Genomic DNA, 27,071 nt, shown 5'->3' on the forward strand with positions numbered 1-27,071 from the left:
TCAAAAAAAAATTCCTTGACTTACCTTTAGCACAGAACCATAGTAAGAAGTGGTTAATGCAACACTTGCCAATGTTGAGCATGTACCCCGGCAAAAATATGCATCATAGCCTCTTGGCTGTAGTATCCAATTATCCCAACCCATTTCAGCAAATGATATAAATAATTTTTCACGACAACATTCTGTTACACCTTCCGAACAGTCCACATAACGTTTTTGACGATGATGTTTTCGACGATTTGTCGCATCAATTAAAATAAATGGACGAAAATCATTTGCAGTTGACAGTAAACTTCCTTCGTTAATATTCATTTTACATGATGGACAACTAATTTGAATGATATGTGATGGAAAACGATTGTTGAACCATTGCTTTGTCGCCCACGCGATATCGATTTTAATCCAACCAGCTGTAAAGAAGAAGAAGGAAATTGGTTAGTCTACACAGGTAGGCACCTTTATAAATGGAAATAGCTGCATTCTTTTCTGTATCTTTAAAATTAAAATTAAGGCATAAATGGGGGACCGTAATTTCAACACTTAAGCCTTCAAGTAGGCCCAATAAAAAAAATATATAATCACAGATCTCTAATGACCGCAGTTGGGATTTGAACCTGAGGCACGAGGTCGAGGTTGTGAGTTGACGCACCGTCCCTGCAGCCGTTCTGCTGAGAATATCGCTGCAGTTGCCCAAGATGTGGAAGAGGAGCCTGGAACATTGACTAGACGACGTGCCACGCAATTGGGCATTAGCCCGTGGTCCCTATACAGAGTTTTGGTGGAAGGTTTGAAAATTGTCCCTTACAAAGTACAGACAGTGCAACAGCTGTTAGGTGTTGATCGCCAAACTTGTCTGGTCTATGCCTAAGCCATTCTGAATCTCAACGAAGAGGAGGACGATTTTTCATCGAAAACTATCATAAGCGAGGAGGCTCATTTCCATCTTAGCGGTTACATGCGTATCACCCCCAAAGGGTTCTCCCCGTTTTCCAAAATTTTTCTAAGTTTCTCGTCCTTTTCTTGGTCACAAGCGAGCTTCTCCAAGGAACAGACGGTTGGTAACCTCGGTAAACTCGTCTATCCAAGCTAAAATATTTTTAACATCTGGATGTTCACTGATTTCCTAGGGGAGAAGATTGCTCCAATTTAAAACTGTCGGACTGGTTATGGTTACGAGAGGTTATCTGTAAACACCTTAAGTTCCCGCCCTTCAATAAAATTTTTAAAGCACCAAATGACTTAGTAGACAGCGGTCAGTTCACGATTATATGTCGAGTAGTTAAGGTGATACCCGGGAAATTTGCGCAGAAAAATCCAAGTGGCTCCAGGGATATGTCCGACTTTTGTTCGAGGGTCGACCGGAGATGCATCGGTGACAAGCCGTATTTCAGCATCTTCGTTTGGGTGGGCTAATAATGTGACCTTGGCTTCCGATTCTGGAGACCAAGGGATGGGTCCTTTATCCTTCTTAAGCCCGCCAGTCACGTTCAGTTGGGCCTGTCACTTACCCCAGAAGAGTCCGCATTTGACCAGCGACTGTAACGTGGATGGGATGCAGTTGATCTGTTGATTTTGACTGTTCAGGCAGCCAGACATGTTTGTTTAGGGAGGATCTTATGTTTGTTTAGGCTGTGAGCGAGAAGTTTATGCGCATCTTTATCACACAGAAGAGTATTTCAAATTCTCATCGCAAGGCCTTCACGTCCAGAGTCCAACTATTTTTTTTATGCCCGTCATGGAGATATCTGTTTAAAGGGAGCGACGTGAGGAAGGAAAGGACGCTAAAAAATTTACCATTCCCAAAAACCTAAGTAACTCGTCGATTGTCGATTGTTGACCTTTTCGGCCGTAGGATGCAAACCGTCAGCGTTGACAACATCCACTAGAAAGGTACCTCTGATTCGGATGTGGGGGCACAGAGCATTGGAAGAGTTACTGGGAGTACTGAATCCAGTTCTTACAATGTCTTCCGATTCTCGTGTCCCCATACATCTGTTTGGTAGAAAATATGAAGTTACCCTGAAGGGCAAAGAGAATTGGGAAGTCCCAGAAGAATGCGTGGCGGGATATACGGAAGTCTTCTACGCCGGTGGCTCAAAAACAGAAGAGAGTTCTGGAGCCGAATTCTGGAACGAGGAGTGGGCTTTTTCTTTGGGACAATATGCAAGGGTTCTCCAAGCCGAAGTTTATGTGATCCTAAGGGCGGCAAACTGGGTGATTGACGAAGGGTTGAAGAGCAGGCGCATCGCAATCTGCAGTGATAGCCAAGCTTCATTGAAGGCGCTGAGTAGCCCTTTGATCACCTCGAAAATCGTTCAGGAATACAGAAACTGGTTGAACTCTATCTCTAGATTCAATACGGTGGAATTACTCTGGGTACCTGGTCACTGTGGCGTAGAGGGAAGTGAAATCTCGGATGCTTTAGGGAAAGAGGGGTCAATCTTCCCTATGCCGGGACCGGAACTAGCAATTGGAGTTTTCAAAAACTGAGAAAAGGCTTCCCACAATGACAGGTAGCAGAGCCTAAATGCTGCTCGACACACCAAACTTTTCCTGCCAGAATCAAACATGCGTACCGCAAAGTTTATCCTGTCGAAAAGCAGGAGGACTTGCAGGTGTATTGTAGGCATTCTGACAGGCCATAATTCATTGCCTGGACTTATATTCAGAATAGGAATTACTCAAGATGATACGTGTCCCTCCTGTAATGAGGAAGCGGAATCCACGGAGCATTTCCTATGTGAATGCCTCGCCTATGGACGCATCAGGCATCAGATCTTTGGTGCCGATGTTCTCCAGTTGCGATGGGTAGCATCACATCCACTAACGGAAATCCTGTGATACGTTAACGAATGCGGAATATTCCCTTAGACGGGGGTAGCGAGTACAATGGGCCAACATGGCCTGAGTGCTCAGAAGCTGTAGCTTCTCCCCGTTTTTCTGTCAATGCTCGCTTCAAGCGAATTAGGTGTTGTCGGTGCATCTATCTCGTAATGTTTCCACTTGATTTGAGCTACTCGCAGTGGATCGGTCCCTTCTGATCCCACCAAATACAGAGCATTACCTTAGAGCCGTGTATTTTCGGCTTTACCATCGATGTTCCTGGTTAGCCGGGCTTAACATACGATCCTTTGCGCTTCGGGTTATCATATTGCATTTCCGACGCGAATAATCGCCTTTTGACATCTCTCAGGCACGTTCGGCACAGGTCTTCACTGCGTAGGGTCTCTAATTCTTGGTCTTCAAATTGTTTCTCTTGACCAAGACGCTGTTTGTCCTTGTTATCGAAATCGCCGCTTGCGCAGCGTTTAGATCACCCAAAACACAATGTTCTGGATAGTGCAAGACCGCCACCAGCAAACAATGACTTCCGGCAAAAGTTTTCTTGACGAAAAAGTTATTCCTAGAATACTTGCCGCAAATGCTGTTTTTTTTAATCAGTTTTCGAAGTTTTTAATTGTCTGAAGAAATATGATCATCATCATCATCAACGACCCAACAAGCGGTATCCGGTCTAGGCCTGCCTTAATAAGGAACCCCAGACATCCCGGTTTTGTGCCGAGGTCCACCAATTCGATATCCCTAAAAACTGTCTGGCGTCCCGGCCTACGCCATCGCTACATCTTAGACAGGGTCTGCCTTGTCTTCTTTTTCTACCATAGATATTGCCCTTATAGACTTTCCGGGCTGGATCATCCTCATCCATACGGATTAAGTGACCCGCCCACCGTAACCTGTTGAGCCGGATTTTATTCACAACCGGACGGTCATGGTATCGCTCATATATTTCGTCGTTATGTAGACTACGGAATCATCCATCCTCGTGTAGGAGGCCACAAATTCTTCGGAGGATTCTTCTCTCGAATTCGGCCAAGAGTTCGCAATTTTTCTTGTTAAAAACCCAAGTTTCCGAGGAATACATGAGGACTGGCTAAATCATTGTCTTGTACAGTAAGAGCTTTGGCCCAATGGTGAGACATTTAAGAAATATGATGCGGGCACAATGGTCTTTGTGGCTTTGACAGCTAACCGATGCAAGATGACATAATATGTCATTGCAGTGTTGCAGCGCATGGGTTAGTGGTGCCGTCTGTTATGAAAATTCAATTTTTTTAATATATTTATTCATTCATTTTTTAGTGTTTATTTACTGATTTTTTTTTAATTATTTGTTTATCAATTAATTGATTATGAAGTTGGTCAATAAGTATTAACGGAGTAGTAAGAAATCGAGCTATTTTTACTTGCAGTCCCACGTTTCCCCGGGCTCCAATGGCGGGGAAAGTCGATTTTTTTAATGTTTTGTTAGTGTTGATTCATTTTTTTATATTTCTACATTTATCTATTCCATTATATTTCTTTACCTGCTTTTTATATTCAACTCAAATATGAAATAACACTTCAATCATGATCTTCAACCTGCCCACATGCGTTCTATTCGACAACTTCCTTCCAATCTACAATAAACTGGCCAAAAAAAACGCGATGTTATTCAGGGGGTGTGTTTCACCCAAGCGCTTCAATTGGTTCTTTTTTTTATGTCAATCACATGATGTTCACTCTTTCTTCCTATGATCATATCAAAATTCTGAAGAATCAAACTAAGAAACAAAAAAACACCGCGTGTCAGTGATCATATTATTTGTCCATGCCCATGTCCAATTAGAAAAAGTAAATAAAATAAATATAACAGAAAAAAAAACAAATCTTTTAAACATATGACGGAGTAAATCATCCGCTCGAATTATCACACGCTCTTTTTTGTTAAATTACCAAGTTTGTGTGAAGATTTGGCAGCAGTAGTGATGCATGTTTCTCTCCAAGTTTTCTTATTATTTTTTTTTTGGGGAAAAAATTGCGTTTCATGGCGTGAGGTGAAAGGTTAATAGTTGGTTTGGGAATATCAATAAAATATATGATGTACACAACGTTACACTCTGTTTTTTGAGTGAGTGTATTGGTCGCATACAAATAAAAGAAAAAAACCAGCAAAGAAAATTAATAAAAACGAATGTGAAAGCGGAAATTAGAAAAGAGAATTCATTTTTTTATTTGTTTTAGTTTTTAATTTTTATTTTAATTAATTTTTGTATTATTCAGTTTGTTAATTCCTACTTCATTCAAAATTAAACAAAAACTTATCAGATATAAACAAAAATAATAAAATAAATAAATAAAAATAATAAAAGAAATAAATAAAAATAATAAAAGAAATAAATAAAATAAATAAATAAAATAAATAAATAAAATAAATAAAATAAATAAAATAAATAAATAAATAAATAAAAATAAAATAAATAAATAAATAAAAAACAATAAAAGGGAAAAAACTGACATAAAAATACGAAATAAATAAAAGGGAAAATAAAATAAGACATTAGAACACAAAATATTGCAAGTAAAGGGGAAAATAGAATAAGACAAAGAATACAAAATAAACAAAAAGGAAAGTAACATAAAACCACCAACATAAAAAATTTCAAATTAATTAAAACGAAAATTACATGATACGAAAAATAAAATAAAGTAAAAAACGAAAAACTCTATCAATAAAAAGAAGACCATTTTCTAATAGAGAAAAATTTATTCATGTGATTATTTCCAAGGTTGCGGATAGCCCGTTGTGAACAATAAAAAATACTCTAAAGAACCAGATCCGATAATATAGTAGCTTTGTCATTGAAGCTTGTTTTTTTTTTTGGAAATATGACCAAAAAGTATCAGTAGTTGAATGGGGCATTTCGGTCAAGATGTCTTCAAGTTCAACAACTCCATTTGCCTCGCACAAAAAAATCGTAATTATGATTGCTATGATTTGATTTTTGCCAAAAGATACATTCAACTATCTGAGACCATTCCCTTTTTCGTTGTTCTCTACTGATTGACAATTATATAGTTATTAGTTATCCTTCTCTTCTGATTCACATTTGCTTATCCTTTGTAACATCACAACCTCAAGACTTCATCCATCCATCATTTTCCTTCTATTCTGATTTTGGGTGTCTTTTACTCCATATCTCCGTATCCTTCCAGATCTCTTATCTTAACCACGCCTACACGCAATATATTCTTTTTGAAAAATTTCTTCCTTGTCCGATCACTGCACTGAAGGAAGAGGAGTAGACCTAGTGAAAGAGGAGGTAACGTGAGGTGATTTCCTTTGACCTAGACTTTGGTCAGGGAGTAGGACTAGGAAGTTCTTCCCAAGGTTTCTCCAAAGATCAGCAATTTTCCTGGGACTCAGACCCTCAACCTTTATACCATTTTGATGCTCAGACCCTCTCCCGATAGTAGTGATCACGAATGAACCTCAGACCCCCAACCTTTATACCATTTTGAAGCTCAGACCCTCCCCGATAGCAGTGATTACGAATGAAGCTCCTTTTTGTGAAATTCTCAAAATTATCGGGGATATGAGCGCTTAAAGTTCTTCCCAAGATTCCTCCAAAAATCAGCAATTTTCCTGGCACTCAAACCCCCACCCTATACACCATTTTCAAGCTCAGACCCTCCCCTGATAGCAGTGATCACGAATTAAGCTCCTTTTTGCGAAATTCTCGATATCTTCGGAGATATAAGCGTTCAAAGTTTCACTGAAAACCCCACGCCGTTCTGTGTGATGTCACAAATCGCGTCAAGAAACTTCAGCAGACCAGCAACTGGTAGTTGCTCATTAAAACCTTAAAATCTCAAAGTTAATTTCGTGCGGGTTTCGAGCCTTGCTGCACAAATAATTCAGTAAAAAGCTCGATGAAAGCTTTTTTAGCTGTCCCAAAAGGAAACGTTCGTAAGTGAGCCGCCAGTGCCCGACTAAACCCAGTTTTTTTGGTATCACTTGTTTAGGATAAGTGAGGGAACCTAAGTCCACATCCACTTGCTGTTGGACCCGACCAAATGGAGGGCAACTTACTCTCACGTCTTTTTGGTTCACGGATCCCTCGCTTGGGGCGTGGCACCCAACCATTTAAAAAATGTATCAACAAACGGTTGGAAACAGTTGGAAAGCAACATAGTTCCACAATTGTGGTCCAAGGAACCCTCATTCTTGGGCAAGCAGCCAAGTTGCAGAAATTATATGACTTGTGACTTCGTCCTGGGCAAAAGCAACTCATTAGACGCTGCCTCACCTCTGTCCTAGGAACCCCTCGATTCTCAAACAAAAGTCTAGTTTAGCTTCGGGCGGCTTTCGTCCAGGGCAGAGGTAACTATTATAAATTAGGAGTGACTGTCGGAGCATTGGTCCGACGCGGTTAGCCTCTGCGAAAATCCAGGAAAGAGCTTTGATAAAAGGAGGGGATAAAAGAGGGAGGGAAGGACTGATGGTTGAGGGGAGAATTACTGTCCGAAAGGAGAGTCTGTCCTGACACGTAGTATCTCCGCTCGCCCAGTGAGGCGTTACATGTAGCGAATGTTTTTATCAGTGGATAGGAGTGGGATGGCCACCTCTTCAGTCTGACGCGTGACAGTTTGATCATATCCGGAATTATGAGACAAACCCGGGAGAGAATTTTTGTGAAATTTTAGGTTCGGTCTTCTGTATTTGGCCATGCATTTTCTGAGGGTGGTCCTTTGGAAGCGTTGAAAGGCTTCGGCTGCGTTGGGTGATATGATAGCCTATGCTGGGAAACCTTTGGTCAGGGCTGGTCGAACTAGGGCTTTGAATAAGAGGGTGGTGGAGGGTGGCAGGAAACTGGACCCGGGAGGAGAGGAGGTTTCTTAAGACGGCTGATGCCTTAGAAGCTTTAGCTATAGATGATCTGTCGTGGGAGTTAGATTTAAGTTAAGTTTGTTGAGAGTTTGGTTTTGGCTCGAGAGTGTAATTGGCAATGCGTAGTTGTAACCTTTTACTTTCTGGCACTTCTCGCTGGGGTTTCTGAAGCAAATAACCTCAGACTTATGGATATTAGCGGTGAGGGTCCACCGATTGAAATAAGCAATGACCCAATTGGTTAAGTGTTTGAGAAATAGAGAGGGGCTAGAGTGGACCTGAGCTCACTAGCGTACAGGATGGTGTCGTCCGCGAAGAGGATCCCACCTGATGAGGTGGGACCTTTTTTTGGGAAAAAGGCGGTCGTGGGTCAGCCTGGGCTGCAGTTGTTGTAGGGGAGAAGGGACGGCAGGGAAATATCCCAAAGGAAGATGCTAAAATGTTTTGGGACCTAGGATGGTCACCTGAGGCACTCCTGAATCTACGGGGAAGTTGATGGAGGACAGTCTATCGAACCACACGTGTTTTGTTGGAGATGAACTCTACAAGTATTCTAAATAAGAGGGGGGGGGGGGGGAGGGGCAATTAGTCTGGATTAGCTTGAGAGCAAGCCATCTTTCTAAACTGGATCGAATACCTTTTCAAGGCCTAGGGCTCAGGTTGCGGTGCATTGCCTATGTTTCAGGTGATTAAGGATGTATTCTTGCAGGTAAGGTATTACCTCTTCGGTGGATTTGAGATTATCGAAGCCGAGTTTATTAAGTGGATTGATAGAGGACTAGTGCTAGTTGAGGTGAATTGCATACAAGAGAGATAGGCCTTGTCTCTTTGAGATCGCCAGAGCAACCCTTCTTAGGAACAGGTGTTAGGAGAGCTAATTTCTAGGATACAGAGAAAAGTCTCGGTTTAAGTTGAGATTCAATCTGGGATCGAGTGTTTTATAAGCGCACGTGCTTGCACTGCGCCACGCAGAAGTGCCGAAAGAGAGTTTCCCTAGTTAACATCAAACGAGACATGTACGCGTTTGATATACTATGATATACTATCCCTCGAACTTCCATGAGGCTATGGCATAGCCTTGGCGAGAAGGAAGGGAGTTAGAGATTGGAATGGGGAAGGGGTTGAGCGAGAAAAGAAGTTGCGATGCACTCCTCGCCTAGTATGATGTAGTCAGACGGGGAGACAGAAGATAATAATCTGTTCTACATTCGTATAATTCGAGATAAGAAGGATTCGTAGTATTTCACGACGTAACTAGCATTGACCCTTAGAGTATGGGGATGAGAGCGGCTATTTAGCCGGGTGTTGGGTTTGGGAGAGGCTCTACAAGGGATGAGACCTGATATTTCATGGGAGGAGTGACCGTTGTTGTAACGATAAAGGAGAGAAAGACATCCAACATTTCGTCTATGCTCCAGGGGCTCAATTTTTTGATGTAATGCTCACATCACCGATGAGTTCAAAAAAGGTCTTCGTTGAACCTTATCAAGAGCAGACAGTGCAGTTATACCTGCACCCACCCAAAGGTGAGAGTTGTATTTGAGTCTAGGTCTAACCTGAGTTTTGTAGATCTGCGCTAGGTCGAATGGTAAAAGCCCCAAACATATCATCGTATTTTTCGCAATGCTGAAGATGTGGTCGGTCCAGCTGAGCTTACCAGAGATGTTAATACCCAGTATTCTGGGTGAGGGTGAGTTGGGAATATTCCCACAAACGACAAGGATAGATTGGGTTAGGTTAGGTTAGGTTTTAGAAGCATTGAGTTGGACACAATTTCCTTTGCCCCAAATGGCAATAATAGACGATGTATCCACATTCAATGACTCAAACATCTGCTCCTGGTTGACATGCAAGGTATTATGACGAGAGTCAGACCGGGAATCAATCGAATAAGCAAGGTCGCGGGTACTGCCATTAGCAAAGCTGTGGATTGGATTGAAAGTGCTACTTAAAAGGTCATTAATGAAGATGAAAAAGAGGGTGAGTGACAGAACAGTACCTTCAGGTACTTCGGCATTTTGGGTATGAAGTTCTGATTCAACACCGTCCAATACAACTCGAATGGAACGGCCATTGAAGAAGTTGCCAATCCATTTGATGAGCTTGTCATCAAGACAAGGAGGGCAAGGTGCCATAACCTGTCAAAAGTCTTCGAAATACCAAGGCCAACAACTTTGGCCTTGCCGTGATTATGAGGGCAGTGAGAAGTAGCATCAAGTCACCGGTCGAGCGTATAGAACGCTGATAAGGTCGTTTGACAGAATTGAAGTTGCTGAGCTATTGGTCAGTAGTTAGAGGGATCACAAGTCTCTCCTTGGGCTGGGCTTTTTTGGAAATTCGAGTGAAATATTAAAGTCCCATATATGAAGAAGCTATTTCTCCCCAGCACCCCCTCCCTGCTACTATTAGGTGACCCTTTATGCATCTTCTGTTTAGTCTCACAGTCGTTCTGCTTTTTGGTATTCAATCTTCATTTGCACTTCCGCCGAGTGTGCCATATCTCCTGAGAAGGATCGTGGGTGAGAAATTCCTGGGGAGTTCCACTTTCGCTTCTTTGTGGTCTTAAGGGGGTCATCCAGTGTGAATGCCGTTTTTTGCGCTTTTTGGGGATTTTTTTTGTGAATAACTGGATGAAGATACAAATAGGATTTTTTTACCAAATATTTGTTAATATCTTGAGTATGCATAATAATTTTTCCGGCCCGATATCATGGTTGATTATTGAAGTACAGAGCAACTTATAGGCCCGTCTCCAAAATGGGTGTTTGATTTTTGCTGCTACGCTAGAGGACGCAGTGCTCACCTTGGAGAAAAAACTGAACGCCATTTTAACGTGCGGATTTAAACGCGGTTCGCTGACTAGCATTATTAGACAATATTTGAAGGTACATGTTTGATGCCTTGTTAAACTTCTTTTTCTGAAATTTTGATGTTTTATCACGTCTTTTTTCATGTATGAAAAAACGGCCTAATGCATCATAATTATCCCAGTTTGCGAACCGTACAAAATTTGTTCTGAATAAGTCGTGAAAATTTCAAAGAATTAAGCTGGATAGATTTTGGGCTATGATGACAGCTGATTTACAACATGTAGTTTCGAGAAAAACGCATTTGAAAGTTAGAATGTGATTATTAACCATAAAATCTGAACTGGCCGTGATTCTGCTATACCTAGCCAATAAACCTTCTGCATCTTGGCCTTGGCTTCAATTTTCGCTACTTTAGGGAAGTCATTCGAACGTCGTTCGGATCGGCAAATTCGCACTTAAGTATGGCGGACGACACGAACCTGACATATGACACTTGACTTGTTTAACAGTGTAATTTCCGAATGACTCCGAATATCGAAAACTTACTTTGCCCAATATTTTACACTATATTTAGATACAATTTATTTAAAAAAAAAAAATCGATGCCTCGAATCCGACTTTAAATACGGTTCGTACCATTTCCTGTTTGTCTATCGACTCTGTCATCACTTTTGGGATTCCCTCTCTATTTCCGCCATTCCGGCTTCCTAGAACAACAGTCTGATAACCAAGAGAAATTCTGATCCTACAAACAATTTCATATTTCTCCATGTTAAAACTCAGCAAACATTTTACAGAACACATCTAAGTAAAAGCTAGTGACCTGTCCCAAGAGATCCATTCTAAAGAATTTTAAACTAATTTTATTAAAGTTGCAATAAAAAAAGTATCTAAGAAATTATGCCTGCGTAAAACCAAGATCAACATTATCAAATCTTTTAAACTTTTCCATAAAACCTAGGCATTCGCGTCTAGTGTGCTCAACTGATATTTCGGCCCAAATAGTTTGCGTGAACATTATAAATGTTGAATATTCATTTTTTTTTTGGCAGACTCTATGTTTGCACTCTTATTCAGGAGACGATTTAGTTGTATTTGTTCAAAGATGTTCCCATTTAAATTAAAGAAATAACCCACGAGGAACCAAAAAAAAAATAGTATCTTTTTCGTTTGGACAAGGTTTTTTTTTCTGTTCGCGTGCGCCAGTGGTTACTAATATATTTCCAAATAGTACTTATTTCTTGGAAGAAAAACTAAATGATTAATTCGTGTAGATAGCATTAAAGGGGCGCAATAAAATTAATGAAATTTTTAACATTATTGCAGATTAGATTGTAATTTTTTTTTTAAATAGATGTTCTGAGTTTTGAATTTTTTTAATTGTTTATTCTTTTTTATTGATCAATTAGAATTGTAGATTATCAAAACTGTCTATCTCTACTACATAGATTTATGTCCGGATAGATTGAACCACAAAGAAAAATTTAAAAAGAAAATATTAATTCAGTTTTTCCCTAACTTGTATGTTTATATTTTGCCACATTTTCCCCGGGTCATTGTATTTGATAAGATTAATTGTTTCATCATGAATATTAGATCGTTTAGAGTAGTTGAGACTGAGGCCGCATTATATCAGTCATTCTAATCTTTTATGGTGATATGGGTACATGAATGAGACGAGCATAATGCGAGTGTTAAATATTATTCGAAATTCATTAACCATGATTTGTCACCAATTTTCAACGTGACATTTTTGGGTCAAATATATTTTTCAAAAAATATATTTATTAAACCAAAAATGAAAAAAATCCCTTTTTAATTATTTCTGTATCTTTGAAAATTCAAGAAAAATCACTATGAGGCGAAGTAAATTTTATAATATAAATACCTAATTTTCGGAGCCATATTTTTATCCATAAAAATTAATATAATTTTAAAAGAATTCTTACCTTCAGTTCCAATTGGTTGAATAGCAATTGGTTCAACATTCGGTAAAGTATCATTATTATCACTCAAATGTAATTCAGATACAACAAATGATTGATTATAATTTAAATCATTTTTGTTTGAATTTTTATAAATCCAAAGTTCAGCAGTACTAACATCACTAGCTTCGAAATCACTATCGATTTTAAATTGAAAACAAATAGCAGGACTATGACTAACGCGATCACATTCGGTTCGTTCTGAAAAATAAAAGACAAAAAAATTAATTAGAAATAAATTAAATGAGAAATATCTTTTTATGGTTAGCATTATATTTCAATATATTTATAACTACTTGACCCTGCGAACTTTGCTCCGTCTTAATTGACCATGTGAAAAGCATTGATATGCCAGATTCAGACCACAAACTTTCAAACATCATCATCAACGGCGCAACAACCGATATCCGGTCTAGGCCTGCCTTAATAGGGAACTCCAGACCTTCCGGTTTTGCGCCGAGGTCCACCAATTGGATAGCCCTTAAAGCTGTCTGGCGTCCTGGCCTACGCCATCGCTCCCTCTTAGGCAGGGTCTGCCTCGTTTTCTTTTTCTATCCTTATAGACTTTCCGGGTGGGATCATCCTCATCCATACGAATTAAGTGACCCGCCCACCGTAACCTATTGAGCCGGATTTTATCCACAACCGGACGGTCATGGTATCGCTCATAGATTTCGTCGTCGTGTAGGCTATGGAATCGTCCATCCTCATATAGGGGGCCAAAAATTCTTATGAGGGTTCTTCTCTCGAACGCGGCCAAGAGTTCGCAATTTTTCTTGCTAAGAACCCAAGTTTCCCAGGAATACATGAGGACTGGTAAGATCATAGTCTTGTACAGTAAGAGCTTTGACCCTATGGTGAGACGTTTCGAGCGGAACAGTCTTTGTAAGCTGAAATAGGCTCTGTTGGTTGATAACAACCGTGCGCGGATTTCATCATCATAGCTGTTATCGGTTGTGGTTTTCGACCCTAGATAGGAGAAATTGTCAACGGTCTCAAAGTTGTATTCTCTCTTTGATGTTGTTGGTTGGTTCGTCTTTGATGCTGACGTTGCCACCAAATACTTTGTCTTGCCTTCATTGATGTGCAGCCCAAGGTCTCGCGGCGCCTGCTCGATCTGGATGAAGGCAGTTTGTACATCTCGGGTGGTTCTTCCCATGATGTCGATATCATCAGCATAGGCCAGTAGTTGGGTGGACTTAAAGAGGATCGTACCTCTTGCATTTACCTCTGCTTCACGGATCACTTTCTCGAGGGCCAGGTTAAAGAGGATGCATGATAGGGCATCCCCTTGTCGTAGACCGTTGTTGATGTCGAATGGTCTTGATAGTGATCCTGCTGCTTTTATCTGGCCTCGCATATTGGTCAGGGTCAGCCTAGTCAGTCTTATTAGTTTCGTCGGGATACCGAATTCTCTCATGGCCGTGTACAGTTTTATTGGCTATGCTATCATAGGCGTTTTTTTTTTTTTTTTTGGGAGTAGGGTAGGTGAATGCGTTTACGCACAGAGTGTTGGACTCCCGCAACAGCACGCTGGCGGACTACCAACTAAACACCTCCCTGTCATCAGAGAACTAGCCTGGAACCGTTTGACACATTACTTCGGGCTAGCCCTCCCGCTCTCCCGGCTTTGGGAGCCTTCAAGTCAGGGAATTCCCTTCACCAACGGGAGGGGAGGGGAGGAAGGGAGTTGTTAGTTCAGGGAACCCCTTTCCGTCCGATCCCTCTGCCGGTCGAGTTCAATCTTCTTCGTAGTAAGAAGAGCCCGAACATAATGCGCAATACGATTCCAGCTGCCAGCGCTCTTCAGCATCTCTCGCACAATGTTATCTGGAGAGAGCTCCCCTGTGTCTGCATAAAGCTGCTGGCGGAGGCCGTCCCACCTCTCGCAAGAGAAAAAGGTGTGTTCAGCGTCATCCGCCACTCTATTGCAGAACACACAATCAGGAGATCGCGCCTTCCCAACCCTGTGCAGGTAAGACTGAAAACCTCCATGCCCACTTAGAAGTTGGGTAAGGAAGTAATCAATCTCACCGTGCTTTCTGTTCAACCACGGATCTAATTTGTCGATGAGCCGCGCAGTCCACCTGCCCCTTGGCTCATTTTGCCAAGAAAGTTGCCACTCGTTAAGGGTGCGTTGACGTTCTTCACGGGCAACTCTTTAAGTTTTCGCTCTTACGGCGCTAGATAGCTTTGCGCTCCTTGGCAAGGAGGGCAACGGGGATCACTCCCGCAATCACCATCACAGCCGGTTCGGAGACCGTGCGATAAGCTGACGCCACTCGCAAAACTCCCCGCCTCTGCACTTGAGCGAGGCGTTTACGATGCACCTCCTTGTCAAGGGCATCAGCCCATACCTCCGCACCATAGAGAAGGACGGACTGCGTTGCTCCCATGAGGAGACGTCTCCTAGTTGATATAGGGCCGCCGACATTCGCCATTAGCCGACTCAAGGCCGCGACTCCTGCTGCAGCCCTATCCGCTGCTGCTTTGATTTGCTCGAAGAAGCTCATCTTCGAGTCGAGCATTAAACCAAGGTATTTAATCACTGGTTTTGACTCTATAGTCAACTCGCCGATCGATATGGGACGCAAGGTCGGGATTCTCCTTCTGGTCAGGATGACTACTTCGGTTTTTTCCAGCGCAAGGTTGAAACCGCGAGCAGTCATCCATCCGGTTACCCGTCGCATCAATAAGCCAAGTCTGCTTTGCGCCTGTTCAACAGTGCGTCCGACAACAAGTGCCGCAACGTCGTCTGCATAACCGACCAGGCGCGACTCTTCAGGCATATCGAGTCTCAGCGGACTATCGTAGGAAGCGTTCCAGAGGTCCGGCCCTAGGATGGATCCCTGCGCTACTCCCGACGTGATTTCCATCCTCCTCTGGCCCTCTAGCGTCTCATAGAACAGGGAGCGGTCTTTCAGATAATCCCTCAATATCCGCAAGAGATAGCTTGGCACGTGAAAGGAGTTCTCTAGTGTGCCTAGCATATCTGTCCATCTTACGGAATTGAAGGCATTTCTGACATCAAGCGTTATGAGGAGCACTATCCGTCGAGATCGGCGGCTGTGTGCCCCGGCTCGATTAAACGCATCTACGACCTCCATAACAGCATCCACTGTAGATTTCCCTGTTCTAAACCCGAACTGCCTTGCGGATAAGTCCCCGGCAGCACGGATCGCTTCAGCGAGTCTACCCCTGATGAGCTTCTCGAGCACTTTTCCGGCCGTGTCAAGCATACACAGCGGTCGGTATGCAGACGGGAGCTCCGGGTCTCCTTTACCCTTACTGATCAACGCGAGTCTGGCCACTTTACAGCGACAAGGAAAAATGCCCTCCTTCAAGCACGCGTTGAACGCTTCGAGCAGCAATTCTGGCCGTTGGTGGAACACCAGTTTGTAAACTTCCGCCGGGATGCCATCAGGACCTGGCGCCTTCCTGTTTTTCATAGTGAGAACCGCTTCTTCGAGTTCTCCCATTGTGAAAAGGGGGCAATCATAGGCTTTAGAGTGCAACTGTTGTCCATATTCCAACAGTTTTTCCAACGCTTGTCGCTGAGAGAAAATCTGATCTGTTGCCGATTTGCCAGGAGTGAAGCCTCTTTCGTATGGGCCAATGGGGTTATCCGGCCTAGCAAGATAGCTTAGAATATCTTGTAGAGTACTCAGCAACGTGATACCTCTATAATTGCTGCACTGTCTGATATCTCCCTTGTTTTTTTTTTTTGTGCATACATGGAGGTGGAAAATCTTAGAAAGACACGTCCGCCGCCCGAACGGCGGAACTACAGCGGGCGCGTGTGGGATTCACACCCACTAAAAACCACCCTCGGTTTCTCCAGCCCCAGTCCCGCGGAACCACCATTGAGGTATTACTTCGCGGGGTAGGTTTCCTCTTAGGCACTCATCCTTCTCCTATTTCCGGCTTTCCTCCTTCTTTGTTCCTTCAGCAACTCCTCCTGCATTTGGATGATTGCAGAGCCAACCGTAAGCCACTTCTCCTCGGGCTCCAGCATCTCAGTAACCAAGCTCTCCGAGGTCCCGCTCCTGCCCAGCACTTGGTTTAAGCTCCTTCTCTCCATCGCAAATCGTGGGCAGTGAAACATCACATGCTCTGGATCCTCCGGTATGCCATCGCATCTGGGACAGCTCGGAGAATCATCCAACCCAAAGCGGTGCAGATAATGCCTGTAGCAACCACAGTGCCCCGTGAGGAACTGGGTAATGTGGTAGTTGGTCTCCCCATGTTTTCGCTCAAGCCACACCCTAATGTTGAGAATGAGCCCGTGCGTTCACCGACCTTTCGTAGACTCGTCCCATCTGCGTTGCCAGAGATCAAGCGATTCTGACCTTGCCGCATTTCTACGGTGTGCATGCCCCTCCATGTGTCTTGCATTGTACAGGACACTCATTTCTTTGGCCAGAATGTCGACCGGGATCATGCCTGCCACCACTAATACTGCCTCATCTGATGTGGTTCTAAAAGCACTGCAAACCCTCAAAGCCATCCGCCGGTAAACCGAGTTCACTTGCTTCCATCTCTGAGAGTTTGCAAGCGCCTCTGCCCACACAGGCGACGAGTAGAGCAGGATGGAGCGCACCACTCCGGCTAGCACCAACCTCCGGCAATGTTTCGGTGCTGCCTTTTGGCATGCACACTCTAGGTGTTCCCTAAAACTCAATTTGGTGTCAATTATTACCTCCAGGTTTTTGATAGCCGGCTTTGATACGACCGTATGTCCACCGCCCTCCACTTTTACAGTGTTATTTTTCCTGCGGTTCGTTATTAAGACCGCTTCCGTTTTCGCGTCCGCCAAGGTCAGCCCGGCCTTTTCTTGCCAGGACTTTAGCGCTCTCACTGTTTCCGTTGCGTAAACCTCCACATCTTCTGGGTGTTTTGCTGCAACAACCACAGCTAGGTCATCAGCAAAGCCGACAATCGTAGTCCCCTCTGGGACGGGAAGAGCAAACACCCCATTATACATGATATTCCACAACAGGGGACCAAGTACCGATCCCTGTGGTACCCCGGCTGTGACAATGTACTCTTTGGGGCCCACATCCGTCTCGTACCAGAGAGTCCTCTCTGAGAGGTAGTTTTCCACCAAATTCGCTAAGTATCCGGGGACACCTATGTCAGCCAACGCCCCTTTAATTCTATTCCAGTTGGCCGAGTTGAATGCGTTTTTCACATCCAACGCCACCACGGCACAGCAACCGCCAGAAATCAGTGCACCTTTTGCCAGGTTTACCACCATGCCAATTGCGTCCACCGTAGAGTGGGCGCGTCGGAAACCAAACTGGCGTTCCGACAAACCATTGTTGGCTTCGACGATGGGCAGGAGTCTGTTGTAGATGACTCTCTCCATCATGTTCCCCATTGTATCCAACAGGCAGATAGGACGATAAGACGCTGGGTTTCCAGGTGGCTTGCCAGGCTTCGGAAGCAACACCAACTTTTGCTTTTTCCACTGGGCAGGGAATATTCCTTCTTTTAGGCACGCCTCGAAGGTGTTGGCGAAAAGTTCGGGCCTAGTCTTCACTGCCAGTTTCAAAGCTCGGTTGGGAATGCCATCCAAACCTGGGGCCTTGTTGTCACCGAACCTACCACATATTTCCCGTAGCTCCTCCACAGTTACAGGCGGTATTATGCCGTCATTTAGCTGGACCAAAGTTTGCCTTCCCCTATTTTCGTGGTGAGGGAACAGAGTGGTAACAATCTGTTTTAGGAGGCACGGACAGGTCACCTGGGGTGATTTCCGCAGCCTTTTCATCACCACTATGTAAGCCTCGCCCCAAGGGTTTATGTCGGCATGGTCGCACAGCTGTTTGAAGCAGTTCTTTTTGCTCCTCCGAATGGCTTCCTTTAGGCGGCCACGCAATTGCTTGTGTACCTCCTCTCGACCGTCGCCACCGGGTTTTCCCCTGAGCCTCTGGCAAAGCCTCCTTGCCCGAAAACATGCGGCTCGCAAACTCGCAAGATTTCGTTGTTCCACCAGTAGTTGGGTTGCCTACTGGGGAGCAATCGCCTTCTGGGCATAGTAGCATCACATGCTTCCGTCACCCATCGAGTGATCTGGTTGGCTTTCTCTCCAGCCGTACCATTCAGGGATATGTCGGATTTGAGCACCGCGGTAAACGTGTCCCCCTCGAACTCTTTCACTGTCCAGCCAAGCATACCACCCGGCATTCTGCGAAAACTATTTTTCGAGCTCGATCCGCCCTTGATCTCTATGCAGATTGCCCCTGATGGTCGCTGTGAGTATAGTCCTCACTGACATGCCAAGCGATTCTACTGGCTTAAGTGGCACTCACGTATGTCAGGTCTACTATAGACCCCAGGCCCCTTCCCCGGAAAGTGTACGAAGACCCAGTGAAATTAAATTAATAGTGCTGGATTGATAAAGGTGGGTTTCATGGGTGCTTCCGCCTTTTTTTTTAATATTTGTTTGGTTCCCGACTGATAAATACTCCTTCATTTGAAATATATATGAGCCATTATTAATTTTAAAATTAATGCTATTTCTTCATTGGGAAATTCCGGTTGTCTCGTCAAAATAAACAGATTATTCATTTAAGGTTTCGTTTGAAAGAGACCATAGTGTGTGGGTCAAAGTATTACCATTGAATAAATTCAATATTGTTTATTGGACTCTCTTATTTCGATGCCCTGAAAATCAAAAACCATAAATTTTTGTGTTCGAATTAAGAATAATAAAGTTGTGTTTTACATTATTATATTTAATTGAAAATATTTATTGATTATTTTTCTTTTGATTGATTAATATTTACTGTCAGAGTTATTTTCATGGAAAAAATACTTTGATTATCTCGCGAAAAAATGAATTATACCAAAAGAATCGTTTAACCATATTACAATGTTCAAAATATAAATAATAAAAATAAAAATATTATAAATAATCAAAAATCTGTACTGCGATCTGGACCCACGAAAAAAATCTCAAAAATATTTTGACCTGGATCAATACATTTATTGTTACTAGAAAAATTGCGATTCATTTCATATTTCTCCTTTGTCTCATAATTATTTATATTATTTCTTTGATTTATTATCTTCGATTAAATGTCCAAAAAAATTGACAATATAATAAGCTTCAAGTATATTTTGATAAACACATCTGAGTTCTATTGTATGATCGATTATATTATATTTTTTTTGAGATTTGTTTAAGTCGTTTTTACGCAAATTATTTCCATGAAAAAATGCAGGAGAGAGGTCGATACCCATCAAAATGTTGACCGTTGATCGTCTCGCGTCGTTTGTTTTGTATTTTTTTTTTTCGGAGTATGACACTAACGAGGAGGGTGAGGAAGAATTATTTAAAATGAAATATTATTAAAGAATTACTTATTTCAATTGGATTCATGTTTAGGTTTTGTAAGTGCTTTTTTTCCTTCAAAACTTACAATTATAAAAATATATTTTGTTGAATCTTAATTTAATCAAAGATTAAGACTCGACATTTCTCGTCCCACTATCTTTTCCCTAGAAAAGTCACTTGTAACCATTCATCAGACAAATACATAGGTACCGTAGAGGACAGATAGCAAAGACTTGATTCTTTTTAAATTTGTTTAGACTGGAAATCATTTTGTTTCCCTAGACATTCAGTTATCTCATGACCATTCTCATTCTTGCCTGTACCGAAAGAATTTAAGCGCCAGACTTTGGCGAAAGCCCTTGAACCACCACATTCTTGTTATCTTATGGAATATTTCTTAATGGTTTCCTCTGTCTTATAAAATTACTAATTTATGAATAAAGAATTTTTTTCGATCAGGCGGAAGGTCATTGGTATATTGACTTATAAATCGACAGAACCAAGTCTAATAAATCGATATATCACTACAAACATTTCCTTTATAATATACTGGAACGTTTAAGAATGCTTTGGAACCATTGGTCATTTAATCATACAAGTTTTCCATAAAAAATCAATAAAGTAAAATCCACGTCATAGTCAAAACATGAAAAATATTTTATTTTTCACCTCAAATATTCAGTTTTTATTCGTTTATTTAAATAAAAAAAAAGAAAAAAAGAAAAAAATGTGTAATGGGCGCACGAAATTCAGTCCATGCACGTTATCATATTAATTTCTACTAATTTGGCTATTTCATTAATTATATATAAATAATGCATTACCACAAAAAAATCATGTGGCGTTCAAGATTTGTCTGAATTTTTAATTAGAAAATTGTTAGAATCGCCTCGATTCCAATCAAAATTTCTACTTATAAAAAACCTATTCAAGACAAAAAATATCAAGGTAAATCCAAAAAAAAAGACGTCATTCGTGGTTCCTTCTCTTTTTTTTTTCTCATAAAAAAAAAATATATAATTTCATTGTCATCATTTTCTTTAATTTATATGATGAGCGCGATTATTTTAATATCAATAAATGACAAAATCAAAAGAATAAAACCAAAAAAAAAAAAATGGTCTAAAGTTTACTAGTTCAAATCAAAATCTCACCAAGTCAGTCTACATCATATCCGCAGTATCTCGGTCTAGCACAATCACACATCGAATATTATACAAATTTGTGTAGTAAATATCTTTTCCAGCAAAAACGTTTTATTGTTATCAATTTCTGAAAATTTGAAAGTGATCCGACTTGTTTTTGTTGGTGATTTTTGCATGTTCTTATTCTCGTATTCATTTTTCTCTAATGACATGGTATTATCGCAGGACCAATTAGCAAAAATTGATCGCCTTAGAGAATCCTAACTGTGACTTCACTTTTTTTTAGATCTTATCACATTGAAACGTGATCAATTAAAGATGGATTTAAGACGCAACTGAAATATAACTAGACATTTTCATTTGAAGGCCCCTGGGACTAGGGGCTTAAGAATATATTCAAAGTATTTCCTGCTTGTCGTAAGAGGCCATTAAAAGGGATAGAAATTTGTGGGCTAGCAACTTGCAAATTTTGAAACTTCACTGCTACCGAAACGTCAACGTCAATGTGACAGCAACGACCTCTGGTTATCGAAAACGGATTATGATTGGTTTCTGGAATTTTCGCGCGCTCTTCGAAAATGGTGCTCGCTTTCTCCAACTTAAGCGGCAATTCCAGCGATATAAGCTGGACAGTTCGGGCCTAAGCGAAGTAAGTTGGTCGAATTTTGGAAAGTGCGCTTTTGTACTCTGGAAAGCCAAGTGGTAGCAGAGGCAAATCCGGCGTCGGGTCGCGTCTAACTTCTGCCCCAAAGCGCGCTCTCCTGACCTGGGAGCCGATGCAGAAAGACGCTTGCTACAAAAAATTAAACGCAGTTCAAGGGAGGCTTTCTAAAGGTGATGTTGTGATCAAGATGGGTGCCCTGAATGCCAAGGTGCGATCTGGCAGCGCCTTGATCGGACGTGCAATGGAAAAACTCGGTTTTGGCCTGCCTTGATAAGGAACTCCAGACATTCCGGTTTTGCGCCGAGGTCCACCAATTCGATATCCCTAAAAGCTGTCTGACGTCCTGACCTACACCATTACTCCATCTCAGGCGGGGTCTGCCTCGTCTTCTTTTTCTACCATAAATATTGCCCTTATCGTAGTATTTAGCTGTTGATGTCGAATGGTCTCACATGTTGATGGTTTTCGAGTTTTGTCTGGTGGAGCTCTCTTGCTGGTGAGAAACGATTCGAAGGTTTTATGGGTATCCATATGCGGGGTTTTCCTTAATTTTTTAGCTGAGACCTTCAAACAAGACCTTGTTAATATGAATGTCTGCTTTGCTTCTAGGCGTGGTAGATTTTGATACGCACATGTCTTTGAGATTGGACTTGCCAGTTACAATAAATCGTCCACCAAATACAGTAGAAATTGTGATAAGATCGCCCAATTTTGCTACACATATAGCGCCACGGCGAGGAAGACGATTCAGCAACCCTATTGACCAAACCAAATCCGAGGAGAACCTCATTTTGTGGTAGCACTGGAAAATGCTGTACTCACTACGGCTTACTGGCCGTGGTGCAGTAGGCGAATGCTCAAAAGCTTAATGAGGGCGATGAGACCCGCGGTTTGCAGTGGAGTGGCTTTAGGTCACGAAACCTAACCAGGGGTATGCTGGTACCGCGGGAATAGGGACAGCTCATGAACTCATATGTCTCAGAAGGATTATTGGTTCATGTGCGTGTAGATGGGTTATAGTGGTTTGCCCCCTAGAGAGAGTTTCATGCATATTATGGTTACATTCAACCGAGTTTCAACACAGATGCCGTGCTCCACAGTTCGGTACACCACAGTTTGGTCTTGCATCAGTATAGACTGGTACTATTGCGCTTTTCTCAGTAGGGCTCTGATTATGGTCACAAACTCAGTCCGTGTCTTAAGAAGACCGTGACATTAGGTCAACTCGACATGTACTGACGTTAAACCACCAAGCTAGTTACGGTTTGCATATAAATGGAATGGGATTTTGAATGAGAATCCTGGACACGCATGACCACTGTCATTAGCGTGGTTCGTATCGTAGGACCTATAGTCGTATAGTTGTGAAATTATACTGGCTGGTGAGATGATTGGCCGATAAAAGGACCCCAGCGTTAACGAGGAATGCTTGGAATTCCATTTGATGTTGGTTAATACCATTCGCATTCCAGTGCCAGATTGCAGCCAAGCCCCCAGAGGTATGGTGAAAAGTGGTTCTATTTCAGTAACCTGGACAAACCAAACCAGTGATTGGATCCCGGATAAGCGGCAGAAATGGTGTCCAAATGCGGTTGATTCTCAAAAAAGGCAAAGGAAGGATTTCGAAAGCAATACCCATTTTGAGGTGGTTTCAGATGGTTGAGAGTGATCAGGGTCAGCCTAGTCAGTTGTTTGTTGAATGTGCGTAATATATGCTGACATCGGCCTCGAAAGGGATCACCATCTAATGGTCACCTACGTTCGCTTGCGTTTTGTGCTCGCCATTTCCCGCAGGGTTGGAAAGTTGCGACCCCCTAAGCTCAACATAGGTCGCTTGTATGACCCAAATGTCGCTGGACCCACTGTCCAGAGAGCTATCTTGTTGAATAAAACAGCAGATATAGTGAGTAATCCGCCTGAGAATACCAATGAGCATTGGGCTGCCATTAAAAATGCTCTGTTCTTGGGTGTTACATAGGCTGTCGGCCACGTCCCGAAGGGGCGTCATAAGGTCTGACTGACTGCATTTACTGAGTGAAAGAACAGACCCAATTTCATGGCACCCAGACCTACCAGAAACCGGTGTCATTTGGGTTCAGGACGGAATTCTTACCCAAAGCCGAAGGGACGACTTTGTCAGGATTCGATCTTTAGGGGTAACGTTTTTCAGTGTCGATCTAACACCAAATGAGACGATTCCGGACTTTTGACATGGCGAGAACAGGGTTGGTAGTTGTGGAAAACTTCTCGGCAAGCGGCCATCAATACATCACCTTCGAAGGGGTTGACATAATCCCTCGGTATATGCCATCCCGACGTTCTGTGCATGGAACGTCGCGAAGGTGAACATCGGGCGATATATGGAAACTCATAGAGCAGGTGGGGCGGCGCTGGAGAGCACTCCTGGGGTTGGCGCGGTAGCTGACACTGTCATAAATTCAGTTTTGAACCTAATAATGACGGCCTGGGGAGCTTCCATGCTCATGAGGGCATCGAGACGTGATAAATCTTCTATATATTGGTGGACGGCGGAAAGTGAAGTGTCACAAACTCCGCTGCTTGATGCAACCTTAGAACGATTGAGAGAACCACAATGAAAAAGAACAGATTAGCCAAAAGCAGAAGCCGAAGACAAGTAGATGGACCCCATTGTACGGGCGTTAATCCCTGCGCATCTGTTTGAAGGCGCTATAAAAGAGTTGGAAGAGGCAGTCCTCTCTATGAAAAACAAGAAAGCGCCAGGACCCGGTGGTACCTCAGCAGATGTATACAAACTGGTGCTGCAAATATCGGTCAGGCTTACTGCTCGAGGTTTGCTTGAAAAATGGCACTTTCTCGTCTCGTTGGAGGCTGACAGGCAAAGGGAAAAGTGACCCTGAGCTGCAACCTGCATGTCGATCACTTTGTATGCTTGACACTGCGGGAAAGTCCCAAAAAATCTCATAAGAAGAAAACTCCCTGAAGTGATACGTGCTGACTGCGACTTATCTCCATTCGGCAGTTCGGCTTTAGAACAGAGAGATCCAGAGTTGCTGCTGACATGCAGGTTATGGATGCCGTTCATCCAGCGGAGGCACAGAGCTGATGAGCTCGATGAGTGGGCTCCTAGTAACGCTTCAGAAACGTCAGAAATGCCTTAAAGATGGAAAGACGTTCTGGACACACTGCCGAGCTACTTCTTACGGCTATTAAGGGATTATCCGAGACGCTATGGGACGCTAGAGTATCAAAGGAGAATGGGGTAGGGCAGGGATCCATCCTAGGTTAGCGGATGGATGACTGGTAACCGTTTGAACCTTGCACTAAAAAAACCCAAGTAGTCATCCTGACTTCAAATATAATCTTGACGCGGAGTCTATATCTGGGTCAAAACCCATGGTTTATTACCTTTGATTTGACCTTAACTCAGAGATCAGCGTTTTCGTGCAAATTAAACCAGAAGCGGACAAATCTGCAGCTGGAGTTTCGGCTTTAAATCGACTAATGGGAAACATGCAGATGGGCTTGGGTTTGGCTCCTTAGCAACCTAGTTGTGTGGCTAAATCGAAAACATAGTTACACTGACTATTTCCTTACCCTGGTAGGTGGGAAGTATGGTTTTTGCCTGCACAAGATTGGGAAGTCACGGTCTCCTGATTGTGTGTCTTCCAATAACGTTGTGGCTAACGTCCACTACACCTTTTTCTGTTGTGGAAGGTGGGATGGGATTCATCAACAACTTTACTTATACACAGGGATTTCTCTCTCCAGACAACATGGTGTTGCGCATCACTTTCGGGTTCTTCTCGTTGTGAAAAAAGATAGAGCTCGGCCGGTGTAGGGGCCGGAGAGCAGGGGGTTCCTTGAACTAACAGATCCCTTTCTCCTCTCCCATCCTGCTGGTGAAAGGAATTTCTGAGCATCCAGCCGGCCAGGGCCCGACGTCGAACTCCACTGTTACTCAAAAGCTCCAAGCTTTCGTCTGTTTTTGTGTCATTGGAATACCCCGGCCTGACACTACCTCAAACCAAGAACTTGGTCGGCACTTACCCAAGATCGTAACGAGTGGATCACCCCAAGGGCACTTGTCGCAGAACAGTAGAGTAGGAGAGTGAGCGTCTCGGAAAGTCATGAGGGGAGCTGAAAGGGGAACGATGGTGCGCAGGTGTGGTTGACGCGCTATGCCCCACCAAGAGGTGACTGGGAATCCAGACATAGCATCAATTCAGGAGAAAATCTTTCCTCGTATTTGGTGCATGGACAAAACGTACAGGTTTTCAGGATATAGCTGCGAGTTTGTTCAGGATAATGACAACTCATTAGCTCCCGTCTTCCACACCTGAAATTAAGGCTTTTTTTTGGCCCTTATGTTGCCCTACTCATGTGGTAGAGGAATAAATAATTGACTTCGCTAGGTTCTCACCAAAGAGCGTAATTTTTTCGCCGAAAATGGTTATGGAGGAAGCATAGGGTAAAAGGGGCGGAATCCTTTCCTAGTCGGAGTAGAGCACTGAACTTGTCACACGTAGTAGTAGTCCAAATTAGGGTCAACTTACTCACGTGGCTCCTATTGGAAGCCGAGATAGCGTTTAGTTTTGAAAAGTGGACTGACAAAATTGGGAGATAGTTTGTGGGCACAGGACCCCCTTGATCTTTAAACTCAAATGCAGAGCCTCCAGGTTCAGTTTTAACTTCAAAGATAACTTGATTTGAATAAGTCATCGTCATCAATGGCGCAACAACTGGACTCCAATCTAGACCTGCCTTATTATGTTCATATTTTAAATAAAAAGAGAAAAAAAAAGATTTAAAAAAAAAACAGATACAATTTAGAGAACCATAGCTCGCTTGAAATACTAAAACATTTATTGCATTTTCCAGTTTGTTATAAAATTCTGAATGTAAATCGTCAATATCCGCAAAATCTGTCCCACATGAGCAATTAATTTTTTGATGATCTTTTAATTTATCGATTATTTTAAACAGGTTAATTTCTGCCATGATTGCAACTGAGACTTGATTTTCAAGTAACTTATATTGGTGTAGATTGGGAGCGAAATGTAGATTTAAAAAAAAAAAAGAACTGAAAATAATTGATTGCCAAGGCGAGTGTGTTGACCCATCAAGAATTTCTTTTGTAATATATTCATAGTATTACGTGTGAATTGTTACATCAGCGGTTTTTCCCGTAGATACATAGGTTGAATTGCAATTAAATATACGTGGGCTATATAAATTATAGATGAGACTTTAGGAATTACAGAGCACTCAAGAAATGTGGTCCCAAAATTACGTTTTAGACGTTGCGAATAATATTCCCTTTCCCAGTACGTCTGATTGCGTGTAGAGTATCTCTGGAACCAACTATTTATTCCTTTAGTATTCCAGTGTGTTCCCGAGATATCGGACACGAAGAGGAAAAGGGGGAGTAGGCTCCA

The 27,071-nt window shown here is 42.5% G+C and overlaps 1 protein-coding gene across 1 annotated transcript in view; it reads right to left on the bottom strand.

The window, feature by feature from the left end:
* LOC119660980 (growth/differentiation factor 8) overlaps positions 1-27,071 on the bottom strand; it is a 50,221-nt gene that overhangs the window by 9,952 nt on the left and 13,198 nt on the right. Inside the window, exons 2-3 of the mRNA XM_038070063.1 lie at positions 12,468-12,704; positions 25-410 (exon numbers count right to left, since the gene is read on the bottom strand). Coding sequence (XP_037925991.1) covers positions 25-410; positions 12,468-12,704 — 623 coding nt within the window. The remainder of the gene's footprint in view (positions 1-24; positions 411-12,467; positions 12,705-27,071) is intronic.

Source organism: Hermetia illucens, chromosome 7 (assembly GCF_905115235.1).
Source record: "Hermetia illucens chromosome 7, iHerIll2.2.curated.20191125, whole genome shotgun sequence".
NCBI lineage: Eukaryota > Metazoa > Arthropoda > Insecta > Diptera > Stratiomyidae > Hermetia > Hermetia illucens.